The sequence below is a fragment of the Lissotriton vulgaris genome, chromosome 3_1 (assembly GCF_964263255.1).
Source record: "Lissotriton vulgaris chromosome 3_1, aLisVul1.2, whole genome shotgun sequence".
Taxonomy (NCBI): Eukaryota; Metazoa; Chordata; class Amphibia; order Caudata; family Salamandridae; genus Lissotriton; species Lissotriton vulgaris.
Window position 1 is genome coordinate 407,996,105 of NC_141689.1, and position 27,710 is coordinate 408,023,814.

The window sequence follows — 27,710 nt, forward strand, 5'->3', positions numbered from 1 at the left end:
TGTATTACTACTTTATTAGGGACATATAAGTAAATTAAAAATGCCAATTAGAGATAGGCCAATATCACCTTTGAGGAAAGACCACCATAAGGCTTACAGGTCTGACAATGCCCAATTAAGTGGCAGAAAATGATAGCGACAATGAAGCCAACAAATGGTAATCAAAGCCCCTTTCGTAAACAAATTCTCTTGTAAGGAAGACGGCATGCAGCATATGCGCTGTCAAAGATTAGACCTATCTAGCTCAAAGGCCTCGTTATTGCTCATTACCTTGCTAAACTACAACAGGGTTATCTTGGGGTTGCTGTAGTACCTCCCAAACCCCTTCTTCATTCTCCCCGAACTCCAGTTATCTTGAAATCTCCATCTAGAAGAATTATGAATCCAATTGCATCCTGTAAATACATCAAAGAGAAATTTGTGGGACACAAAATAATGCCCAGAAGTAGCTAACAAACAGTGAGAAAGCACATGGGTCTAACATTTCATGGATGTAAACCTTGTCTTGCATGGTTTAAGGCAACCACTTGTTCCAAGATATAAAGCTTCCTACCCATGAATGCTCAAAAAGTGAGCAGCCAACTATGCTGAAAGTTCCAATAATATAGCACATAGATTGGTCAAATATGCACAAATGGATTAACAAACAGTGGAGAAGTGTGGCTCACTGGTTAGAGCAGGCAGACCCTGAAGCAGAGGTCAGACCTGGGACCAGGGTTCAATTCCCGACGCGGCAGGGTCTTGAGCTCAAATGTCCACGGACTCGATAATTCTCGCTTCGGTGTCTGACCTAATCATGGGTTCACACTCTGCAACTCTGGGCATTAAGCTTGCTTAATCTCCACAACGGTCCCCCGCGGCGGGATGCCTGGCTTTCACCTTGGGGATGCCCTGTAGGGGCTATCTCACAGGGAAAAGCCAGGACGGGTTCCCAAGGCAAGCGCTTAGAGACCCCTGGGTGATAAGCGCTATATAAATCCAATATACAATACAATACAATACAATACAATACAATACAAACACTGTTATAGAAAATAGAGCAAATAATACTGAATAGTTGCTTCATACTGACCAAAACGTCACCCAGGATTTTAAAGGTGAATTCCAAAAACATTTAAATGAAATAAAAAAAGATGAGAGTTAAAGCAAAACAACTCTACAAATTTCAGAGAGACTACAACAATAATGTGATTGGATGAATATAATTTTTTTTCCAAACGATTTGCACTAAGGGACATATTCTCAAGGACTTATCACCGATTTATCTGCACTTGAGCGCCGCAAAAGTTGCTATGGATTTTTAGCCCAATTCCCAAGCTAGTGCAAACTGCCGATATCACAAGTTTTCCAGCGATAGCTGTCGCCAAAAATATTGCCACGGATGAGAGCGCCATCTAACGCTAATGATATGCAGAGTAGGCATTCCCATGCAAAAACACCTCTTTGCGATATTCTCAACGAGCAGCCAGATCTGCAATGCGATCCAAAAACAGGCAATAAGGCACCTTAGCAGCAGCGATTTAACACCTGCCTTTTACTGGTGTTAAGCAGGACGACAACCTGCAGTATGAAAGGGAGCCCAGCCCAGAGCCACATCTGAAGACCAAAACATGTCCTGGAGCTACTGATCATGCAGCTCGGAGTCCTAAGAAGGCCACAACATCCACCGTCACCCCTCCCATGTCACCCCCCGGACCCACCCCCGGACTACCACTGAGGCAGCGCGATGCAAGACAGCTGACTTTCTGAAAACGGCATGGACTCTCAGCCACACAATTGCAGAATTTGGGAGAGGTGGGAACCAAGAATGTGTGAAGGAGGAAAGTCACCCATGAATAAGAATGTACACACCATATAGAACCCTTTTCCACCTGGTTGCAAGGTGACCGGGGTGGAAAAGCGGCAGACGGTCTTTCCGTCCGCCCCGGACCCCCCAGCCATAATATTATGGTGGGGGGGTCATTCCGGCACGCGGACTGCCCCCGCCAGGCGGGCGGTGGCTACCGCTGGCCTGGTGAGGCGATCCGCCCGCCATTCTAATGGGGCCCCAAGTGTAGCGATGATGTGCTGGACAGACTTCAGTATGCAGAGCACAGACATGTTCATGTGGACATATACTGCTGGTGCTTGTAGTGTTGTGGACAGTGGACGTAACCATGTTACCTCAGGCAGTGTGGAAGACCTTGGTCATGTAGCATTGTCGTCCCCCTGTAAGCGTAAGTGGAGTGGGCTGGTCCTGCGTACGTAACTCCAGCGTAGGCGTGTGAATAAATAGGCCGGGCTCTTGGCGTGGTTCACTTCCGGGATGACCAACGCATCTGCCAGGGCAGCGCCCCTCACCCTGCCACGAGTCCGCCGCCGTGACTGCCAGCCTCCTCAGCCGATCGCTGCCTTCCACGGCACAGGCGCCTAGCACACCCAACGGCACAGCACCGCAGAGTTATGTGTGTGCTGACTACTGCTTTCGGCCTACACTGAGGTGAACAGGTCCCCCAATTCAAATCGAGTCTTGATTTACTGATGAGGCAGTCCAGTAGGCAATAGACTGCTTCTTGTGCGGCCCACCCGGACGACGTATTATCGCTGGCTGCGCACCCGCTGAGCCCTTCAGGTGCCACTAACTCTGTGCAGCTCAGTCAACGCCACGTGGCTGTGAGCCCTTGCTGACCGCTGTGTCCAACCTACACTGTGGTCAGCAGGGCTCACACATATCAAATTCAATCCTGACCTGCAAGGACACAACATCATCGCTGGCTGCGCACACGCTGAGCTCATCTGGTACACTAAATCCGTGCATCTCAAGTGAACGCCACATGGCTGTGGGCCCTTGCTGACTGCTGCCTCCGGCCTACACTGTGGTCAGCAGAGCTCACACATATCAAATCCAATCGTGACCTGCAAGGACACGCCATCATGGCTGGCTGCGCCCATGCTGCGCTTATAAGGTGGCACTAACTCAGTGCACCACAACACAAGGAGCCTTTATGATTGAGTTTTGTGCTGTGGACAGCGGACGTAACAATGTCACCTCAGGCAGTGGAGAAGACCTGGGATGAGGATGATGAAGAAGAGGCAGGTGTATCACATCCCACTGCAGCTGCAGCAGGAATATCCCAAAGGAACACAATCGTTAACAATTTCTTCACATGAGCATGCTCTGATGACCCTACCTCAGTGCAGCTCAAGTCATTGCCACGTGGCGGTAGGCCCGTGCTGGCCACAGTGCATCCGGTGCCACTAACTCAGTGCACCACAAGTCTTGGACCCTTTATGATTGAATCTTGTGTGTGTGATTTCAGATCTAGTGCCCCTACCTCAGAGCACCACAAGTCATGGACCCTTTATGATTGAATCTTGTGTGTGTGATTTGCAATGTAGCATGCACCTGGAGGGCGGGCTCACACGAACGGAGTAATGAAGAAGCGCAGGACCGCTCGGGGTCCTGGCTCCTACATGCCAAGTGTTGTCTGTATTAACCCTGGGCATAATTCTACGCTATGCTACACTAACGGAGCATGCAAAGTCTATACTAATTCGCACTTCACAAATTGCACGTAGTACAGTACCAATTCTGTGCTTAATCGCGTAGCAGCTAAATCAACAACATCCTCAGATGCTTCGAAAAAGCAATTTTACATGCTTAAAAGCATGTAACCAATTCACAAAAGTGAACTTTTACAATGACAACATTAGGCAATGAGAGAGCTGATGATTTTGAGGTCCCACCTGACCTAGGGGGAGGACCAAGCAGATGCCTTGAACACAAAGAGCATGAACAAAAAGCACATTTTGTTGAACTTCAGTGGTGCTCCCATCCTCTTAGGACCACCCCAAGCACAGTTATTGGCAAAAAAACAATTCCAAACCAAATGCCCTACAAAGCATTATGGGACGAGATTAGCATTGGGCAGTGAATATTATAGTATCCAATATCAAAATCATTCGATCTCATGTTGGAAATGATGGCCTACGAAGCTGCAATTGCTTTTATGGGCGACTAACTACGTACCTGCAGCCACAACAGATTGGAACCCATTGCACATGTCCCAACATCTTGTTGCATCTTGGAGATCTGGTCACAAATCCCACGACAACAGTGGACATGGCTGCATTCGCCTGGACTCCGAATACATGAGCGGACAACAACGTAGGTTAACACACACCTGTGAAAGGTGAGGCACTCCCCCGGAGTTGACAGCGGTGCTTGGCAATATTCCTCACTTTGACATATTGCTGCATTGGTCTGTATGTTGTGCCACTCATCTTGCCCGTACTGACATGCATATGCTAATAAAGTCTATGCACCTTCACATGTATTCAACCGTGATGAGTGTTGATTTGAATGACAATGTGTGTTTCACAGCCTATCTGGTTCACGGCCATACATGCACATTGATAAAATTACCCAGGGAGTACCTTTTTGTGGAACCACTGTCCCGACATTCATCTATACTTTCATACTGGATTGTTCATAGCCATGACACATCTGTGTGAATTAGAATGTTTTATTCACATCAGTGGAGTTTTAAAGCTGGACCAGTACAGGGCCATGCAAACCCCACTTTACGTTTTTGCCCCATGGAGGGCCGGCCAGAGTACTTTAGGGATTTACAAGTTCATCGGAAGTGGAAGACTTCAGTCCGCAGTGTGATTGCTTAGTCATTGGTAACCAAACAAAATATGGCAGTCCATGTTGAGGTCCAAGGTGAGTGTCTCAGAGTGTATCAGGGGACAGTGGAAGGTGTTATTTCAGGGCATGATGCAGAGGGCAGAACCAAGCTGTAACCGGCCACATGGTGCAGATGAATGCTACCACTTCATTCTTACCACAAAACCAGATTCATCATCATCTTCGTCCTCTAATGTGTCAGGTGCCTCACATGTGGGTGGTTGTGTTTTGTCTGCATCACTGTGTGGCAGTGACACATCAGGGACCGGAGGTGGAATGTCAGCCGCACTGTGTGGCACTGACAATTCAGAGAAGGGAGATGTGAATGGAGTAGTACAAGCAGCATTCATCCGTGCCAGACCTTGTTGTGGCAATGCCATGACGAGGATCTGAAGGGCATGGAAGATTACAGCTAAATCTCGCTGGTGTGCCGCCTTGGCAAACTTTCTTTCCACCTGCATCTGCTCCAAGCTCTCCATCGTTCTCCTTATGTGTCCCAACTCCCAGCTGACATTGCTGGAGCCACTCTGACTAGACAGTTGTTCTTAGCTCCAACAATGTCAGCCATGGATTGTTGGAGAGCATGGAGCGGACAGTGGGTGTTCATTAGGGACTTTAAGTCGTCCCTGATAGGACTTTCGACACCAACGTATGGCATGGATGCCATAAGGTCGAACCCCACCGCAGCTGATCAGCCATCTTCTTATGAAACCCTAACACACGTAGTTGGAATGCCATGTGTTGATTGTGGGGGTCCTGGGAGACAGCTGTGGTGGTAGGTGCTTCCTGCTATGTGGTCTGTGCAGGGGTTGGGTCTCCTCAATGCAGCTGGGCTGCCCCGCTCCTGGAGGTGGGGTGCTGAAGCTGTCCATCAAGTGTTAGATGGCTTCAGTGACGATGTTGGAGAGGTCCTCTTCATCATCAGTGCTGAGTTGTTGAGTCTGCTCTGCAGGAGGTGTTGATTCTCCCTCTGCAATGTGAAGGTGGAGTTGCAGATTGACATTGTGTTCACATGTTTTTTACGCATTGTACGAATTTACTAACAGACTGCATGACAATGTACATTGTGACTGTTTGTGAGGAGATACCTATTTGATGTGGGACAGCTGAGATTTCTACACCATCACGCATGTGAGGTTGTACTTGTACATTATCATCTCACAGTTTCCTGCTATGCCAAATGCGAATGGCCATTTTCTACACACAAGCGTCAGCAGTTGTGTCCTCTGTTCTGTTGTGAAAGTGTTGCAGTTTGCACCGCATTGTTGTCAATGTTGAGGTGCTCTAATTCTTATGTGTGTGTGCTGCATTGTGGGTGAGTTGCCCCTTCAGCTCTGATTTGCCCGGCCCGTATCCCTTTCAGACGGTGTGCCTTTCACTTCTGTTCTTATACAGTGCTGAGATATTGCAGACTTGGGTATAATTGGCTATTGGTCGGAGCTGTGGCTCTTGGGCATGGTTTGTCCGCAGATGTCCTATACTTTATTGTGCATGTGTGCCATTGTGCCCATCCCCCCCAGTTCCCCCAGTCCCTGGTCGATACTCACCCTGTTGCTGTTGGCTCAGGTCATGTTATGCAGTGTCCGGTCCCCCAACTCCTGCCACTGTCTCCCCAATGATGACTCTGGACACCATTTCCTCCATCTCATCTAGCTCCTTGTGTGTCGCTGGAATGCCACCTACAGTCTGCATTGCTGCTTTCAGGTTGGCAGCGAGTTTCAGCTTGGTTTTGCGCTTCACATCAGTCCAGAGCTTCTTACAGTCTTCCACTTCCCTGCTCTTCACTTCGACTGCATTCACCTTGGATAGATGGACTGCCATGTTGTATTTTTAGTTGCCAATGACACAGTGGAGGTGACGAACAGTTGGTGGTGGTGTTCTATCACCTCTGTAATGATAATACGGTTTTCCTGCGGACTGAAACACTGGTTCCCCTTCTTTGTCTCCTTTCCCTTCCCTGACCCGAGGTCCCAGGCTTGTCCTCTGTGGGGCTTGTGGGGTTCTGGTTGTCCTCTATACTTGCTCAGGCTACCTCAAAGGTGCTTCAAAGTTGTTTGTGTTTTGTTTGAGTTTTTTGTTGGTGCTTTTATAGTGATTTTTACCACCTGACTTGTGGGACTTGCAGGCCTGGCGCTGCTTATCGATGAATTTTTTATCGCAGTTGGGCCCATCGCATCTTTTTTCATGTTCAGGTTTAGATTTTTATTGCCGTCCCGGTAATTTTACTGCGGACATTTGACGCGTTATCTGGAAACTAAGTATGGGCGAAATTTGCAAATTCGCGTTCCGCGAATTCGCGCGAAATCGAATTCGCAATCCTCAAAATTTGCGAATTCGTGCGAATTTGCAGATTTTTGTTTTTTTGCGTGTTTGCTGGGTTTTTTGCGTGTTCGCGGGGCTTTTTCCGTGTTTGCGGGCCACTTGCATGGCGAAGTTACCCATGCGGTCGTGTATGGGCACAGCACCCTCTGGTTCACCACTGCCACCCTCAGGTTCATCACTGCCACCCTCTGGTTCACCCCTGCCACCCTCTGGTTCACCACTGCCACCCTCTGGTTCAGCACTGCCACTCTCTGGTTCACCCCTGCCACCCTCTGGTTCAGCACTGTCACCCTCTGGTTCACCACTGCCACCCTCTGGTTCACCCCTGCCACCATCTAGTTCATAACTGCCACCCTCTGGTTCACCCCTGACTCCCTCTGGTTCACCCCTGCCACCCTCTGGTTCAGCACTGCCACCCTCTGGTTCAGCACTGTCACCCTCTGGTTCACTCCTGCCACCCTCTGGTTCATCACTATCACCCTCTGGTTCATCACTGCCACCCTCTGGTTCACCACTGCCACCCTCTACCGAGACCTTTTGTGACGCAGCGGCAGCACAAAAGATGTGCCATGGTGCTGGGTATTAACAACGTGGCGATTCTGAGAGATGCGTCACGCTGTAAAGCCCTGCGCCATCAGGAGGCGTTCCGGCACAGGGGAGGACGTTCCTGCACAGGAACGCCTCCTTAAAGTGGCTGAGTGAAATCTATAAGATTTCACTCAGTCACTTTTAGGCCAATGCTGCGTCAAAACTCTGCGCCTGCTTGAAGCAGGCGCAAGGCTTGATGCAGCATTGGGGAGATAGGGCCCCCCAGAGCATTGCTGGAGCTGCGTCGCAAGCGCGGCGCAGCTCCAGCTGTCAAGGCCCGCCCTGCAGGATCCGGCTGATGAGTAAATGGCTCCACCTCCAGCTGATACCAACACCCCGAAATATAATTCACAGGGTGTCTGAACCAGCAGGTGAGGGAGAAATGAGAACAAGAAAGACCGGGGACTGGAAGGGGTCAGCAGGGACAAGGGTTCTGAAATGACAAAACACAGGAAAGGAATAAATACTAGGCAACATACAATACTACACTCAGTAATTCTCGCTAGGACACCTTATACCTTGTCAAGCTGTAAATAGTCTTCCAGCAGCTAAAGTAACTCCCAGTTCATACTCCTACAAAGAAAACCACACGTTATTATATTTCACAGCAGCATCACACAACATATTGATATATATTATACGTGCGTTCACACACCCTATTATGAGGAGATGAACTTCTAAATGTCCCCTTTGGCTGATAATCCTATATGAGATCCTTGTCAGTCTTTGTCCCCAGTATAGAAAAACCTCATGAGTTGGAGATGAATCTCTCGTAGCACTCTGAAAGGTAATACCAACACTACAATGCGGAATGAGAAATAGTTCCTCTCAAATTGGTAAAGGCAGCATGAGGTTGCGTCCACCCCTATGCTCCCCTAAATAGCAATCCAAACAAGCAACGTAAGAAAACGGCAGCATGGAGTTAAATTCACCCCTATGCTCCGCATTAACCGGAGATCCTACAACCACACACACCACTATCCGGCGGAGGGAAGTTGCGACCACCTCACCGCCCCAGACCTGTCATCCAACAACACACTGCAACGTGTGGAACACCACCACGCTCCGCTGTTGGTCCTTTCTTATCTCTGTGAAACTTCAATGAATGAGCTTTCGATGCAGCGCGCAGCAACGGCCACAGCGCTCCGAAACAGAGCAAACAACCAGAATTATCCCAACTCGTATCTGCCGATACGAGTGCACCACAGTACCAGAATAAAGGCTGAGGGGAATAACGCGAGCTACGGCTCCCAACAGTTAAAATCCCAACAGTACCTTCCAACCTCCATGTCTCCGCAACCGCTAAAACTCCGTGGCAGAAGCAGCCTCTCCTGCAGACGATGAACAGCCGGAACTAGCCGCCAAAACAAACGACAGACTCAGAATTACGTGCACCGTCGTCTGGGCGCTTCCCAACAAATACTTCCTACCGCAAAGGTTCATGGGAGTTGTAGTCTAGGCAGGCGCGGTGACGAAAACCTCACATTATGCCCTCCCTCCTAGCGCCTCCTAGGTCCAGGCTTAGCAGGGAACCTCCTATGGAATGCTCTAACCGCAGCCTGAGCATGCACATTCATGGATGGTTCCCATGAGTCATCCTCAGCTGTGTACCCTTTCCAGGCCACCAAATACCACAAAGCACCTCTGCAACGCTTAGAGTCTTTGATGCATCGAACCACATACTCCAGTCCACCGTCACATAGCACAGGCGGTGGAGCCCTGCGTTTAGCAGACAAAGCAGGCTTCAACAAGCTGCAATGAAAAACAGGATGAATGCGAAGAGAGGCAGGCAGCTTCAGTTTATAGGCCACAGGATTGATTTGCTTAAGAATAACATATGGACCAATGTACCTGGGATGAAACACTGACCGCAATTTGAATCGAATGTCCTTGGTGGACAACCACACCTTGTCCCCTACATGGTACACTAGATAATCCCCTCGGTGCGTGTCAGCCCACCTCTTGTAGACCTCCTTGGCCTGATTCAGATGTTTGGAAACCTTCCTTTGAACAGAATGCAAATGACGGATCTGACTCAACACCGAAGGCTGGTTACCCACCTCCCCAGGAATGGTTATGGGCAAAACTCGAGCATCAAATCCATAGTTGGCATAAAATGGAGACACACCCAATGAGCTATGCCATGCATTATTATACGCCAATTCGGCAAGCCAAAGAAGCGACACCCAATAGTCCTGTGCCTCACCTGCATAACACCTTAGATACTTTTTCAATGTTTGATTCAAACGTTCAGTTTGACCATCTGTTTGAGGATGGAAACTAGTTGACAAGGATGATTTGATGTGCAGAGCCACACACCAGGATTTCCAAAAGCTAGCAATGAACTACTGACCCCTGTCCGAAATTATAACCTCAGGAATCCCATGATAGCGGAAAACATTGGTTAATAGCAGTTGGGCTGTCTGGCCAGCAGTGGGTAGGTTTCGACAAGGAATGAAATGTCCCATCTTTGTGAGACTATCCACCACTACCAACACTGCCATATGCCCATGATCAGTAGGCAATCCTGTTATAAAGTCTATGCTAATACTTTGCCATGGCCTTTTGGGTGTAGGCATGGGGATCAGTTTTCCCTTACTCCGACCTTGCTGGTTCTTAGCTCGAGCACAGACATCACATTTTCCCACCCAGGATGCAACATCATTGGCCAACGTGTTCCACCAAAACTGTCTCTGCATAAGAAGTATTGTCTTTTTTACTCCTTGATGACCAGATACAAGAGACGAATGACACCAGTCGTATGCCTTTCTCCGGCTTTCTGCCGAAGGTAAAAACAATCTTTTGGATGCAAAGGGTAAACCCTGTTTAATGGAACGATTGGCCTCTTTACTGCTCCAAGTGATCCAGGCGTTGGGGGTTCTTTGACCCCTTATTTCCTTCAGGAAAGTGTCAGCATTTAGAACGCATATCACTTTGTTTGGTTCCACTATGGCTTCCATTGCAGGGACAGAGGTCACTGCTTCAGAGTCCTCTATACGCGACAAAGTGTCCGCCTTTCTGTTCTCGCTGCCTGGGCGGTAGGTGATAATAAAATCATACTCGGCAAAAAACAACATCCACCTCATTTGTCTTTGAGACAGGTGTCTGGCAGTTCTCATATACTGTAAGTTACGATGATCAGAGTATACCGTTACAGGATAAGCAGCCCCCCACAAATGTTGTCTCCACTCTTGAAATGCCTTTTTTATAGCTAGAAGCTCTTTTTCGGCAATAGTATAGTTCTTTTCTGCCTGGCTTAGTTTTTTTGGAAAGGTACGCCACTGGGTGAAGTTGCCCTGTTTGCTGATCTCTTTGCGACAGGATGGCCCCAACAGCCTCATCTGAAGCATCTGCCTCTACTATGAAAGGCAATGCAGGCTGAGGATGCGCCAGGATGGGAGCAGAGACGAACGCTTCCTTCAGAACACAGAAGGCTAGTTCCTCTTCTTGGGACCATAAAAACGACCCCCCTTTCCTAAGCAGGCGAGAGAGAGGAGCAGCGATCTGAAAGAATCTTTGTATGAATCTCAGATAATAATTCGCAAAGCCCAGAAAGCACTGGACATCTCTCACCGATTTAGGTACCGGCCATGTCTGAACCGCTTTTACTTTCCTCTCGGCCATTTGCAACCCTTCAGGACAAAGCATAACTCCCGGAAATTCCACTATGTCCACTCCAAACTCACATTTACTGAGTCTGCAATATAGTCTGTTCTCTCTCAGTCTCTGCAGGACTTGTAGGACATGCTCTGGATGTGCTTCCACTCGGTCTGAATAGATCAGTATGTCGTCGATATATACTACGACGTTGGTATCCACTAGATCTCTCAGAACGTCATTTAAAAAGTACTGGAACGCTGCCAGGGCGTTGCACAAACCAAAAGGCATAACGGTGTATTCAAACAACCAATATCGAGTCTTAAAAGCTGTTTTCTACTCATCCCCCTCTCTCACACGTACTAAGTGGCATGCCCCCCAAAGATCCAGTTTAGTATAGATCCGGACGTTCCTGACTTGATCAAGCAATACGGAGACGAGGGGGGGAGGGTACCTGTTTCGAATGGTATTTTTATTCAGCATCATGTAATCTACACAAGCCCTCAATTCGCCGTTAGCTTTAGCTATGAAAAACATCGGCGAAGCAGCTGGAGACTTGGAAGGCCTAATAAACCTGATTGCCTGATAATGATCTAAGTATTCTTTTAAATGTTTTGTTTCTGGCACTGATAAAGCGTACACCCTACAAGTAGGTACCAGTGCTCCTTCCACTAGATCAATACAACAATCATAGGGTCTATGAGGTGGTAACTCGTTTGCCATTTGTTCATCAAATACATCCTCATACATGAGATACTCTATGGGTAATGTCACATCCTTTTCCGCTGCAGTGGCGACATGAAATGGGAAGGATAACCCTGCTGCCTGTGTAACTGTGTGTGGTCTCATGTGTGCCTGACATTCTGCGGACTGAAACTTTATCTTTTTCTCCTTCCAGTTAATGTCGGGGTTATGATAAGCCAGCCAAGGCATGCCCAAAATGACCTCATATTGAGGCGGCTCTATGATGTTCAAAACCAAACTATCACAATGTTCACCCTCCAAAACCTCTAGAGATAACAATACTTCTTCGGTTTGTTCAGTGATCAACCCTGACTTCAATGGTTTGCCATCCACTGCCCACACCTCCTCAGGATGTTGCCGAATAATGCGTTTCAATGACAAAAGGGACACCAAACCGCTATCTATAAAATTGCTGGTGGCTCCCGAATCTATCATTACCAACACCTGGTGTATGACTTGATGACTCTCTAAGCACATGGACAGCCCTATATGTGACACCGAATCCTGTATCTCTTCGCACACCAGCGAAGGAAGTTTCAAAGGGGATTTACCGGGACCGTCCTCAAAAGATTCATTATTGGAACCCGTATTTGATACAGCCAATCTTTTCTTGACCCATCCACCCGTATTTTTGGGTTTAGAAGGACACTCCCGAACGTAGTGTCCTTTTTTCCCGCAATACATGCACAACCCTTGTGTTCTGCGGGTTTCCCTTTCTTCTCTAGTCAATGGTGCCCTTACTGCCCCTATCTCCATGGGTTTGTTTCCGTCAGCAGACACCAATGGTCCTTTCTTGGCAGTATACTCTGGTCTGGAATAACCTCTATCCCACTTCTTCCTATCCCCAATGCGTTCTGACATGCGACCATCCAGTCTCAGGGAAAGGCTAATCATTCCTGCACAAGTAGTGGGTTGAGGGTCTATCTGAGCGATGATATCTTTTAATCCTTGTCTAAGTCCTTGATAAAATATGGACATCTGTTTTTCTTCGGGCCATGATGATTCCGCCACTAACCTATTAAAGGTCGTTAGATAGGTGACCAGCTCATTCCTACCCTGTCTCAATTCCAATAACTCCTTATCTGCACTGAAGGTTGTTGCACGCTGATCAAAAACCTTCTCGAATTCTGCTCTAAATGCCCCCCAATCTGACAGAATGGGATCATCCTTACGCACCAAAGGCACAGCCCAATTCGCTGCGTCCCCCACCATATACGAAATGGCAAACGCCACTCTGGAGTGGTGATTGGGAAAAGACGAAGGTTTACACGAAAAGTGTAACATGATTTGAGTAAGAAACACCTGCGTTTTATGTTTAAAGGCCGGGGGCCGAGGGATCGATGTGCTCGTTCCACTACAAACATTGCAGAAAATACTCCTTCTCCAAGCAGCATGACCAACCGCTTCTCTACAAACAGTTCCATATTCCCCAAGGGGGTCGTCTCTGACAGGCCCGTAATTCTGAGGTTGCAGCGTTGCGAGCGGGCCTCAAAATCCTCAGTCTTATCCTGCAAAGTTTGCTGAGTTTCCCCAGTGTCTTATGGTCTGAGTCCAGAATGGTTTGCGCCTCTTCCACTTCCGTGATCCGTCTTTCCTACATGTCCAGTCTTTCTGCGTGCTTGTCCATACTTTCCACCATTCTATTCATGCTATAGGTCAGAGCGTCAATTTTCGTGCCCAATGACGCTATCCCGCTCCGTAAACTTTTCTCCATAGATAAGAGTTAACTGCATATGTCTGTGCCAGCTGGTTCGTTCTCTGCTGCAGGCATTCTCGCGGCATCCGCATCAGCTGTGTCGTGGGATTTCGAGTGTTTTTGTTGAAACAACAGTTTTGCCTGTGTCTTATCTCCTCTTCCCATGTTGCCCCGAGATCCAAAGGGCACGCACACGGATCTCCAATCCCAGCCTTGTTCGTGGGTTGCCAGCACAACACAGAGGCGGGGAGGGGCGGGAGGGGAGAAGACTCCCCCCAGCGACTTTCTCAGGAGGATAACTTGTACATATTGGCCGGTTCCAGTTGGCGCTGGGACCGTTCTGTTACTTTTCATTTCCTCTTCGCGTGGCAGGTCACTCGCCCCTACAGTTAGCCGCAGCTTATCCTCTGCCACCCACTACGAGGGTTGTCCAGTGTATGCGCAATAGCACTTCAGGACTCCTCCACTGTGGGCCGTGATCCGAGGTATGCTAGGGGGTGATTCCCCATACCGCACCTAAGTTCCACCCCGTCTGGTGCACTTTCCTGCCCTGGCACACCAAGGGGACCCCCTGAGTGGGAACTGCACGGCCCACGCCTAACTCTCCAGACCGAGTCACTGCGCCTTTGCGGGCCTGTCTCCTCCGTGGCACAGCTGCCCTCCTGTTTGTATAGGAGTTGGGCGGCTCCAGCTGTTCATAAAATGCGGTATTCGGGCTATAAGGCTCTCAACTGCCTGTATAGTTTTAATCTTCCTGCAGCCTCGTTAGTCCTGCCCACGCTCCCCTAGCCAGGGCCTTTCCAGACCCCCACCCCACCCGCACCTCGTGCGTACACCGTCCGCTGTGCAGAGAGTGGGGAAATCGCCGCCTCTTCGCGCTCCCCGCACCAATATGCCTCACCGCGGGGCAGCCAATACCGTCCTCGCTCCATACTCACGTCTGCCAGGGGCACTCCTCGGGCTCTACCGCTCATCTCTCCAGCAGTGCGGGGGCACTGTGGGCCGTGATCCGAGGTATGCTAGGGGGGGATTCCCCATACCGCACCTCAGTTCCACCCCGTCTGGTGCACTTTCCTGCCCTGGCACACCAAGGGGACCCCCTGAGTGGGAACTGCACGGCCCACGCCTAACTCTCCAGACCGAGTCACTGCGCCTTTGCGGGCCTGTCTCCTCCGTGGCACAGCTGCCCTCCTGTTTGTATAGGAGTTGGGCGGCTCCAGCTGTTCATAAAATGCGGTATTCGGGCTATAAGGCTCTCAACTGCCTGTATAGTTTTAATCTTCCTGCAGCCTCGTTAGTCCTGCCCACGCTCCCCTAGCCAGGGCCTTTCCAGACCCCCGCCCCACCCGCACCTCGTGCGTACACCGTCCGCTGTGCAGAGAGGGGGGAAATCGCCGCCTCTTCGCGCTCCCCGCACCAATATGCCTCACCGCGGGGCAGCCAATACCGTCCTCGCTCCATACTCACGTCTGCCAGGGGCACTCCTCGGGCTCTACCGCTCATCTCTCCAGCAGTGCGGGGGCACCTCCGGTCTTCCTGCTCGCATCAGCTCTCCCCGCACAATAATTCCTGCTCCGTGGTGGCACACGCCGCAGCTTCTCTCTCTGGGGGCCTCCGAACACACCGCAGGCTCCGCCTCACTTTCCCCGCTGACTCCGGCACCAAGGGGGTCAGCCACCATGACTCTTCCTTCCCTCCGCCACTCACAGTATCTTCGGGGCACGCTGCGCTGCCTGCCGCTGCACGCCCAGTGACTCAGCTTCATCTCACCGCCCACTCCAGTCCGAGGCTTTGCGGCCCGGGAGCCGTTCCTGCTTCCCTCCGCGCATTCTCCTGGTTGCCACTGACGAATTCTCTTGGGGTTTTGCCTGCCTGCGTCGCTCAGCCTCCGGTCACTTTTTCAAGGACGTAGAGCCAATGGAACATCAAATGATGCAGGATAATTGATGAGCGTCAATCTTGGTCGCGAGCAAGCTCCACCCCCCCGGTGTTCTATTTCCTCATAGAAATACTAAATATGGATTAAAATATCCGCTGCAATATATTGGTTAATCACATCTAACAATTCTTTCCTTGCTTCAATCATGGCAATCAAAATAGTTTTGTTCTCAGCAGAAATACTTCACTAGACATGACTAAACATGTATATGCTTTAAGTTTTTAAACATAATTTTGTCTAGTCAGTAATTTTTTGTTACAGCTTGAGTTCTGTCTAATTGTGTGGATTTATTATAAAGACTAGTGATCTATGTACTTGAGTGTCTAACTTCCTCTTTACGAGCTAGTTCTATGGTCTCTGTGGTTGTTAGATAAACCTAAAGGTTAGGTGTGTTCATAAGTCCAACTTTGGACTCATATATTCTTCTGGACTATTACAATTGTCCTCTAGATATATAGTACAGGGACACTCTTATATTGTTTCAGTACCTTTCCCCTGGTCCCATATTTGTCCAGTAAGGGGGCCTCCTATTTTTTTTCTCTGGATCCTACACCTACATAAAACATTTGACTCCCTCAAATGCGATTACCTATCCCAAGTCCTTTCTGTATTTGGCTTTGGATCACATAGCATTAACTTAATCAGGGTGCGGTATTCATTTCCCATGGCTAGAGTCTAGATCGGGGGATTCTCACCAGCCCTCTCTAGCCCCGACAGTGGGTAGGGGCATTCAACAGGATTACCCCATTTCTCTCCTTTTATTCGTGGTAGCCATGGAACCCTTTGCTACCCATGCACACCTTCAGGTGCAGGATTGGAGTATTCCCTTAGTGCTCGGGATCCATGTTAACTCACTGTATGTCTATGATGCCTTCTTTTACCTTTAAGATTGCCATGTTCACCTCTCCAACATTGGCAACCTCCATAAGTGAGTTTTCACTAGTGTCAGGCCTGCTGGTGAGGTGGTTTAAATTATACTTGTTTCCCCAACTTGTCCTTAGAGGAAAATGGGTTAGATGGGAAAGCAAGTCTTTCAGGTATCTTGGGATCTGAATTGTGCACTCTGAACAGGACTTTATGGGAGGCAACCTTGTGGCTGCAATGTTTCTTTGTGCACAGGTAGCTACTGGAGGTCCCCTCCATTGTCAGTAGTGGGTCGCATAGCTGTCTTGAAAATGGTGCTACTTCAGTGCCTTTTATTTCATGTTGCCAGCCTTCCACTGGCACTCCCTTGCAAATTCTTCAGAAACCTAGTCAAGCTACCAAGTGACCTGATCTAGCACAGTGAATGCCATTCAGTGGCTCTATCCAAATTGCAGATTGCCAGGATTAAGGTGTCCATGGAGCCCCCTCCTTTTGACTATTACTGTTTGGCAGCTCAGTTGCTGAGGCTATCCCTCTGGCTACCAGAGCTCTTATATGAGGAAATCAGTGTTTTCTAGCCTTCACAAGAACATATAACAATCCTAGGACTTATGGTTCCAGGATCTAGCTGCGTCAGTGCTCTTCCTCAACTTGTGCGAGTTGCCTTAATTTTTTAAGCAAAAGCCTGTGTGCCACTAAGAAAACATTGCCTTCTCTATCCTGCTTCTGGGTCTCCCAGAATCACTAGGCCAACTTTCCAGGCATGAGATGGGATTATGGGACCATGCTAAAATTTCTAGAAATAGATTCAGGTAGGCAGTTTTTAACAGAATCAAAAAAGATATTTTTTATGGAAAGTCTCCTGTCATTTGTGATAGTAGTGATGAGGTTTATCAAGAGGTAGCAAATTCTTGATAGATAAATGTTGCAAATGAACTAGGCTTCTTCATGGCTTTACATCATAAGAATAAAAATAACATTAAATTGAGCATTCAATCATTTGAATAAACAAGAAGAGAATTCATAGTCATTAAGATATGTAAACCAAAGTGAGATTGTCAGATTCAAAGACCAAAATTAACACATGGGTGGGCAGGTAATATTAATATTAAAGAAGAAAAAACAAGAAGAAAAAGAAAAGAGATAACAAGGAAAGGCATAAGACAAAACAAACACTTATTTAAACTTGGTCAATGTAATTTATATTAGTATTATTGAAATAGATATTTAAAAATATGTATTTTTTTATTACAAATGTCATGCTCTTTAATAACATAAACCCAATGTATAGTGCATCACCAATGATATCTGACATATAATGCATTTATCGTGTATCTAAAAGTAAGAACAACAGTATTGTGTTAAGGATAGTCTTCACCTCCTAGTGCATATGTGAAGGTCATGCATACACTATAAATGTGGCCAAATAATAGTTGCTAAAAGTAAGATAAAGTTTGACAGAATATACCATACGCTTGTTATATGGATCGCAAGTATTCAAGAAAATTCATTTGAAACAATACCTGTGAAGATTAAAATTTGAAGGAAAGATTAGGAAAACATTGTGAGAGGGCAGGTTTACTTAGTATATTTAGTGCTCAAATCATAAGGCCTTACCGAATAGAAAACATGTGCTGTTTATCTAAAAAGAGAGCATAGGGAGGAAAAAATAAGTTGCTCATTCTGATATGTGTCATACATGCTAAAACCCCATCACTTAAGTAGAAACTGCGAGTAACAGCGGAAGAGACAGGTACAGCTGGTCACTTACATAGTAATAGTCGAAGAGATTGGCAAGTGTCCCAGCGGTCAAAAAGAAAAGCGGTGTTGTGGTAGGTCCTATTAGACCCACAGCATTAAGCATGGTGTTTAAATATAGCGCACCATTTGGTGAACGCTGTAAAAAGGTCATGTGACCTAGTAAGATGATCTCTGGAGCTATATTTGAATGTGTGTAGCTTCAAGAAAAGTCATAAGTCTTAAGGATGAGCTAAACCTGATCTCGTTAAAGTCGGAATACAGTCTTGGTGTAAGTCGAGTGTTAAAAAGAGTCCAGGCCCTCACAGATAGGTTCAGGTTGTAGGTTTATTCCAAGGAGAGAAGACAGCTTATCAACCACATAAGACCGGCAGAAAGCGCAGTCAGGCTTCAACTGATTCCTCAAGAACCCCCAGCCATAGAACAACAAGAACATTCTAAATTCTACATAGCCTACATACAACATAGTGAGAATACCACATCAAGATAAACCCATAGCGGTGAGCACAGTGCTCTTTGCATTGTGTTGAAAGGGTCAAATGACCTATTAAAATTATCATAGTGGCATAATGAAAAGGGTATGGCTTCAAGAGAGGTCATGGGATTATTGGACATGTAAAAGCCTATTGATGGAATCAGGTAGAAAGCTAATCTATCATCTATTTGTGTCACGGTCAAGGAATGAAAATGAAAATAAGAATAAATAGTATTAAAATGCAATAGAAGGATCACATGAACTAGTAACATGATCATGTCAACCATAATGGAAAGTATACGGATTCAAGAGAACTCATAAGGTTATTGGAAATGCAGAAACAAATTAATTGAATTGAGTAGAATATCAATCTTTCATCTATGTGCGTCATGCCCAGAACATTAGAAATAAATACGTTGATATATCCTAGAGCAGGTATACCTGAAATGTAAGGGGGTCACATGAGCAGGTAGGAGTAATGTTATCCATTGCTGAGAAAGGTATAGCATCTAACAGACATGAGAAGAGAGGTCACATGATTGAATAGGTTGTACACCACAGCCGTAGTGAAACATAGAAACTATGTTGATGTTAAAGTCTATGTACTGATCTCTGACATGTAGAAGATTTATTAGTGGCCAGACACAAAACTGTCAAGAGGATACATAGTAAACATGTGGCGTTGGCCAAGAAGTTAATGAACAAGAGAATTGCAAAGGCAGTAAAGTGAACTACCCAATGTAAGTGCATATGTATCTAATTAGTTGAGTTAGGATCAAATCATATGGTAGGGGAGAGGACAACATCTTAGGAAAAGAAAATTGGAAAAAGGTTAATAATGGAAAAAGTTTCCATGACGAAATGAAGCCGGATAGAATTTCATTCTATTGTATGTGCTAATTTTGTCAAGTGTAACAAAAAGTTGTGAGCAAAAAACATGTTAAACATATCATAACTAATTAAAAACAGTTTCCCAACTGGAGGCCCATAGGAATGAATGGGAAGCCAGTCACTATTACCGATTTGGTAAATACCGAATCGGTAATAGCGGGAGCATATTCAAGGGTGGCAGGGTGTCACATAGACACCCTGTTGTACCCCTAAATCGTGCATGCGTGCACATGTGGCTCACATACATTCCCTAAGGGCATGTATGTCTGCCACATGGCACTTTAAAAAAAGCAAATAATTGCTTTTTGAAAGGTATTCAGTATTTACCACCAACTTGTAGTTGGTGGTAAATAACCAATCCTGTAAGAAAACATGCACTCACTTGAGTGCCTCCTACATAGCTTTTAAGGATTCAGTAATTTACCGATTCCTTAAAATAAGGAATCAGTAAATTACTGAATCCTTAAAACCTGCCTGCTACATCAGAAAAGGCTAAATACCGGTCGGTAACGGGATAATTACCGATTTTTGGCCATAACCGACTGGTATTTAGCTACCTACATCTAGCCCTAGATGACTACTTCTTACCCGCGGAATCAGGTCTGATACCTGTATTGTTTATGACAGCCAGAGCCTAGTGCAGTGCATGTGCAGTTTACTCATGGTATTGTTACCTTGTGGATGGGTGGCACCTCTATCTAGGATATCTAGGTTCACCGTCTGAATATAATCTACAGAAGAGTTGTCTGACACACAGTGGCCTAAATTTCGTTTACATACATATTCTCCCATTGGGTGTAGATTTTCTATAAACAACAATAATGTGGTCTTGTACTTTGATGTCTTCTGCTCTGCTTTTACCATCTTTACTTCCCATTCTCGGCTAGATGTTGGGGAGCGATGGACGTGGGAGAGCCTGATGTGCTTGTGGATGTTCTTTCTGATTTAGTGTACTCCTGTTGTACTGGGATTCTTGTGTGAGCTTACTTTGTTGGGCTCGGGTCTTGGATTTTCTGCTCTGGTATATCATCATTTAAGTAAGGACTTGGATGAGGATGGGTGATCGGGGTATTAAACATCAGAACATCGCAGCAAGTGTGTAGGCCTCAGTGTCTTTGACTGGCAAACGAGTGAAAGGTGGAATGTAATTTGAAGGGAGATTTGGTTAATAGCAGAACAAAACCGAGTGCAATATCGTTTGTCAAACCACTTTTAAGCCTAGTCCTTGTGTTTTTTGTCCCTGCAGAATGGTACCCTGGCAATTTTAGGGAACAACATTCCATCGCTTAGGTCCCTAAGTATCCTCCGGCCTGTGAGAGCCTTGAGACCACTGCGAATCATTTCCCGCTGGGAAGGAATGAGGGTAAGGTTATTCTAACAAACCTTATTTACCACGTTTTTTTATATTATTAATGGATAGTCAAATGTTGGTGTGCTCTAACTAATGACACTGTATTATCTTGAGTTATATCGAAAGCTCAGAAAGTTTAAAGTCTACAAGTGAACACATCAGCTACTGACAATAAGAAGGGACAACTCCACTAGAGCTGGCATTGTTACAGTGTGAACAGTTAGGCAAATGTACAGGCATATGCAGAGAACATACATTTAATCACAAATGGCAGTATAGCTGGTGGCTGGGCACTCCACTTACTGAGGCTACATTACAATCACACATAGCCAACATTGCGGAATTATACTTTTTATTGTGGTATGTGTTTTTGCTACTATATTAAAGAAACTAAAGTAAACTAAATGTAACATGTTAGTTCATCACTCAGAGAGGTCTGAAATGCGGGGAAAGGTAGATGAAGAAAAGAGAATCCTCTTCATTAAAGGCATACTAGATGGTCTGCTTAGAAATTTAGAAAAAGATAGATGTTTACAAATAAAAAACACACCAGCTAAAATAGCTCAGAATATTTGCTTATATCTGTGTATTGCAACATACAATTGCCCTCCTAATTTAAGTTCCACATCCCAGCTGAGGGTTAATGTACCTAGTCCTAAAATATCAGTGTGAATGGCACATCGCAGGTTTGAATTCCAGCATGATAAAGTAATTACAACAAAGTTAGGTAAAACAAACATCTGATATGTCTAGTGCTATGTAACCACAATACTTTAGCAAAAAGAAAACAGAACCATGAACATTGAATTGGTGGAATGCTGTATTATTTTCAGGCACTGGTACCTACTATGGGCCACATTCTAGGCCATCATTTATTTTCTTTGCTCAATCTACTGCTTTATATAAGGTAATACATTTGAAATTATACAAGAACATTCCTTATAAACAGGTCACCAGAATGAAATAGGCGTATCCAAGGTATAATCCTTTTAACCTTTCATTATTTTTGTACTCCTTTCAGTTCCTTTCATATGTTCAAATATTTTTTGCAAAGGTGCCTTCAAAAAAACTGTCGACGTGTTTCAGCCTTTAAAGATTTCAGGCATCATCAGAACTTTAGGGCAAACAAGGTTCTGCCGTCATGTCATGTCATGCATTCATATGCAGCCTCGGTATTAAGGTCTCATTTCGATCCCAAGTAGACCACTTGACATTACCTCCGTCAGCAAAATCGGAGTTCTCACTCTTCTCAACTCGTTAGAACCTGTATTCCTTAAGTGCATTTAAAGTCGAGCATACTCCCGGGTCAGCCATCACGATCCCAAGTAATCTACTGCTTTAGACAGTTATATAAGCTACCCAAAACTAGTGTCAGTCTTCCTGGACTTCATCAGTGACGTGCAGCTTGAATTCTTTAGCATAATAAACTTTTATAAAAAATGTTTGGCCATCCCTGTAGAACTTAGGGCTTCCCATTGAAAAATACCCCGCGCCACTTCAAATAGCTGTATGATGCTTCCCACTCCACGACCACATGGAGAAACCAAATGCAAATCAGCCTTACTCCTGTTTCACAAGGAACAGTTTAGCCCAACTTCTAGTCCTGGTTCCCTCTGACCAGGAATACAAGCAAACCCAGATTGGAGTTTCGCTTTGTTGGGGTTAAACAGTGAGATGCAATTTGAATCCTATTACACTGTGAGCTGTACTACCCGCTTCTGGAAATACTGGTCAACTTATTGCATCTCGCTGAGAAAAGCTAGCAGTGGTAAAAATAATAAGCTGTGGGTCTAAAAGGCTATGCTATTGGTTTTACCAGTATGTATGCATCAGAATGCATGTAAACACATGGCCATCTTTCTAGTAAAATAAAACATGCAATGAAAGGCACTTCTTAATGACCAGAATGAGAGTTGATATCCCAGCCCTATATGTCTCTCAGTCATTCAAGCACAAAACATTCACATATCACAACTAGGATTCTGCTGTGCCACTCAAGTGTTTTCAATATGCAAAGGTGCAATCTTTCCTACCACAGTGCCTTCTCTTCTACGGGTAGGAGGTGCCTCCTGTCAAGTCAGTTGACAGTGCTAGTCTACATTCAGGGCCTTCTTATCATGCATACTTTTATTCTCTCATATATGAACCCAGACACTGAAAATTCAGTAGTAGACCTATGTTAATAATTATTGAAAGATTGTTTACAGCACTTTAGCATGAGTGCTTTTTTAGTACCTGCTAGCTATAGTGTGTGTATCGAGGACCAGAAGTCTGCGTTGTGCACTGCTGAATTGACATGTACTGCATTCAATAGTTCGACAGCTTTTCAGCCTTTTAAGTCCTTCACTTTTGGTAAAGTAGTTGAAACGAGGCAGGGAGAAAAGAAATAATTTACTACGGTTCATACAAGATGGATAAGACACTGCTGCTGATTTCCTGACTGTGTGGGACCCGATTCACAGAATGAACTTAAGACTCAATCCTAAACTTACTACTGTTTTGGTATTCACAGATTGCACTTACTACTTTTGGTATTCACAGAATGAACTTACTACTTTTGGCATTCACAGAATGCACTTCAGACTTTTGGTATTCACAGAATGAACTTACTCATTTCGGTATTCACAGAAGTTAGGACTCCTAACTTTAGGACTCCTAAATGCCTTCTGTGAATAACGAAAGTCTTAAAATTAGGATTTTTCTCAATTGAGTAGTAGTAAAGTTAGGACTCTTTAACTTTAGGACTCCTAAATGCCTTCTGTGAATACCGAAAGTCTTAAAATTCGGATTTCTCTGTAAAGTTACGACTCCTAACTTTACTACTACTCAATTGAGAAAAATCCTAATTGAATGACTTTTGGTATTCACAGAAGGCATTTAGGAGTCCTGAAGTTAGGAGTCCTAATTTTACTACTACTAAACTGAGAAAATCCTAATTTTAAGACTTTCGGTATTCACAGAAGGCATTTAGGAGTCCTAAAGTTAGGACTCCTAACTTCTGTGAATACCGAAATGAGTAAGTTCATTCTGTGAATGCCAAAAGTAGTAAGTTCATTGTGTGAATACCAAAAGTAGTACGTGCAATCTGTGAATACCAAAACAGTAGTAAGTTTAGGATTGAGTCTTAATGTCCATCCCAGTTCTAATTTTAATTCTAGCAGGAACAATTTTCATGGCAATGTCAGAAGATTTGACAAATCTTTCATGTGTTTCAGATTCACTGTGTTTCTTAACTGTAATCATCCACTTCTCAGACTGTTCTAAAGATTTGGCAATGGCAATGGCTTCAGATAACTTAGGATCACCCAATTCCCAGAGACATTCTTGTGTTTTCTTATTTTTTACGTGTACAATAATTTGATCCCTCAACCTTTCATCACACATACTACCAAAATTGCAATGTATGGATAACGATCTTAGAGCGGGAATACAATCATCAAACGATTCTGTATCATGTTGTGCCCTGGTATAGAACTTATATCTGTTTAAAGCAATGTTTGTCACAGGTTTAAATCTTTTTTCTAACCTTAATAAAGCTTCTTTGTAAACATTAGTGCCCTCACCTTCCCCTTCTGAAGGCGGCATTTGCGGCAGAGCCCTAAAAACCATTTGTCCCTCAGATCCTAAACAATGTAATAAGATGCAATAAGATGCTCTTCTTTCTTTCCACTCCCATGCGTTCACCATCAATAGCCTTCATGTAGTTGATGAACTCCTCCTTCCAACGCGTCTACGGTTAGGGAGGATCCCCCTTATGTTGTAAAAACCTTTCTGGTGGATCGAATTGCATGGCCATAACTTCACTTTAAACTAAATTAAACTAGCTTTACAGCAAGACTATAAACAAAATAAATGAATTACCAAATAACTATGTGGTGATAAAAGACTAAGTGAGGGCTAAATCACTATAAAGCCTATTGCCATGAAAAACCAATGTTCCACCTGCTTCCAAACATCAAAAATGCGAAGATAGAGAATAAGAAAATAAAAAATAAACAACAGTTCTTTCCTTGTATCAAATGACGACCAGTCAATGAGTTCCACTTACTTCCTGATTTTTGAATACTTCACTGAAGTTATTGGCAAAACGCTGTGAAAAATGTAACATTGAAACTCTCTTTACTCGGTAAAGAGTTGTCATGGAAACCAGAACAATCAAAATGGCCGCCACGTTGTGTTTAGAATGACGTAGAACGTCGTGTAACGTCTTCACTCCGTCAACGCGCTTTGACGACAAGTTCTTTTCATACCTGCGCGTAGAATGGAATAGAGAGATGCCACTTTGAGCAGATGCAGACGCACGCGGATGAACCATCCGGTGAGACACTCTCGCGCTGAACATGCAGACTTTTAAAAGTAAATATCCTTAAAAGTTCTTCTTTTGCATTAAAATTCGTTCCTCACGACCCAAACTGCACACGAATACCGGATTTCCATGGGAACAGTTTAAAAGCCTTCCCAGATACGATTCTTTCTTCGCATGTGATCAGCAAACCGTAGGAGAGGCAAGAATTCCCAATTCACCCCACGCCTGTGCCGCTAAGAAGTTGATGGAATGTCCTTTCTTCCCAATTGACCCTCGTCGCCAAAATTTGTTACAGCTTACACTGAAACAAGTATTATTTTAAGTAATTTTTTCCAGCAATTGCGGCACAGCAACAACAGCATCTGGCTGGCAGACAGGAACAGTTGCAACTGACCTGGTGCCTTTACTACTGAAAGATGCACAGAATTTAAAGTGATATAACCATTACAAATGATTACATACCAAGAATGTAACACATATCTATAAAAAGGAAAGTCAACAACTATAGATCTACACTCTTTTACTCTAATGGCTGAGAGAGCAATTTATAAAAGGCAAAAATTATACATCTGCTTTGTTGATCTGAATGCAGCCTTTGACACTGTTCAATGGTCAAAGCTTGCGACATGGGGAGTGCCGCGTAAACTTCTTGATATGATTATACTCCTATATTCACATAACATATGGGTCCAGGTGAAGTTGGGAGACGGTACCCGCTTGACCCAATGATTTAACAGCTTTAGCGACCTAACACAAGGGTGCGTGCGTGCACTATCACTATTTAACCTCTTCATGGTTGATATTCCTCTCCAACTGCAAAATGTAAACGCACACTCTCCTAATTTTGAAGGTTGTAATGTAAAGTACATACAATATGCCGATGATACAATACTACTCAGTCATACTCCAATAGGCCTACAGTGGCTAATCGAGTCCTTTGATGAATATATATCCGAAATCGCCATGAGTTGATTATAAAGAAAAACAAACTAATGTCAATAGTGAGATTCAGTCCCAGACTCTATGAATGGAGTGTGTAGGGGATGTCGATTGACTCAGTCAGGTCTTATCAATATCTCAGCTTTTTATTTGATAATACAGTGTCATTTATGGGCCATTTTAACCTTCTAATGGCTAATAACTGCCTCATTACAACAGCTATGTTGGCACCCGGCAGCAAGAAGGCCCCATGGTTCACCGACGAACTCAAGAGCTCCAAGAAGAACTGCCGAGCCCTCGAGAAACCGGACAACAGGACCTCCTTCAAACTTGCCACCCGGAAACACCACCAGCTGATCCGCGCCGCCAAGAAAACAGCATTCAAGGACCGGTTGGACAACAACGCACACAACTGCAAGGAACTCTTCAACATCGTGAAAGAGCTTTCCAACCCCAGCGCAGGAAACAAAGACATCACCCCATCGCAAGACCTCTGCAACTCCCTCGCTTCATACTTCCACAACAAGATCGCGGACATACACAACAGCTTCAACAACCAACCAACGCACACCATGACCGAACAACCACCCCCCACCACCACCCTACACGCCTGGACCCCGATCAGCACCGAAGACACCATCCGCACGATGAACTCCATCCACTCCGGATCACCGACCGACCCCTGCCCTCACCACGTCTTCAACAAGGCCGACGCTGTCATCGCACCCCACCTACGAGACATCATCAACACATCCTTCGACACCACCATCTTCCCTGAGAGCTGGAAACACGCCGAACTCAGCGCTCTACTCAAGAAACCAACAGCGGACCCCACCGACCTCAAGAATTACCGCCCCATCTCGCTCCTCCCGTTTCCAGCCAAAGTCATCGAGAAGACCGTCAACAAGCAGATGGCCGCCTTCCTCGAGACGAACGGATCCCTCGACCCCTCACAGTCCGGCTTCCGAGCCAATCACAGCACCAAGACCGCCCTCATCGCCGCCACCGATGACATCCGAGCCCTGATGGACAATGGAGAAACAGCGGCCCTCATCCTCCTAGAACTCTCCGCGGCATTCGACACGGTCTGCCACCGCACCCTAGTACGGCGCCTCAGCAACATCGGAATCCAGGACAAGGCGCTGGAATGGATCATCTCCTTCCTCGACGGAAGAACACAGAGAGTCCGCCTACCACCGTACAAGTCAGAGGCCTCCGAAGTCATCTGCGGCGTCCCTCAAGGATCATCTCTGAGCCCCACCCTCTTCGACGTCTACATGAGACCCCTCGCGGCCATCGTACGCAAACACAACCTCAGCATAATCTCCTACGCCGACGACACCCAGCTGATCCTCTCCCTGACCAACGACCCGCCGCCGCCAGAGCCAACCTGCACGAAGGGATGAAAGAGGTAGCCGAGTGGATGACGACCAGCCGCCTGAAACTGAACTCGGACAAGACGGAGGTCCTCATCCTGGGCTCCACACCCTCCGCCTGGGACAACTCCTGGTGGCCTCCCGCCCTGGGCACCGCACCCAAACCGACAGACCATGCACGCAACCTGGGCTTCA

General features: G+C 45.8%; 1 protein-coding gene across 1 annotated transcript in view; it reads left to right on the forward strand.

Moving 5' to 3' along the window:
* The window catches only part of LOC147726518 (sodium channel protein 1 brain-like), a 653,937-nt gene that overhangs the window by 47,202 nt on the left and 579,025 nt on the right, over positions 1 to 27,710 (forward strand). Inside the window, exon 3 of the mRNA XM_086963477.1 lies at positions 20,790 to 20,906. Within this exon, the coding sequence (XP_086819603.1) occupies positions 20,790 to 20,906 (117 nt within the window). The remainder of the gene's footprint in view (positions 1 to 20,789; positions 20,907 to 27,710) is intronic.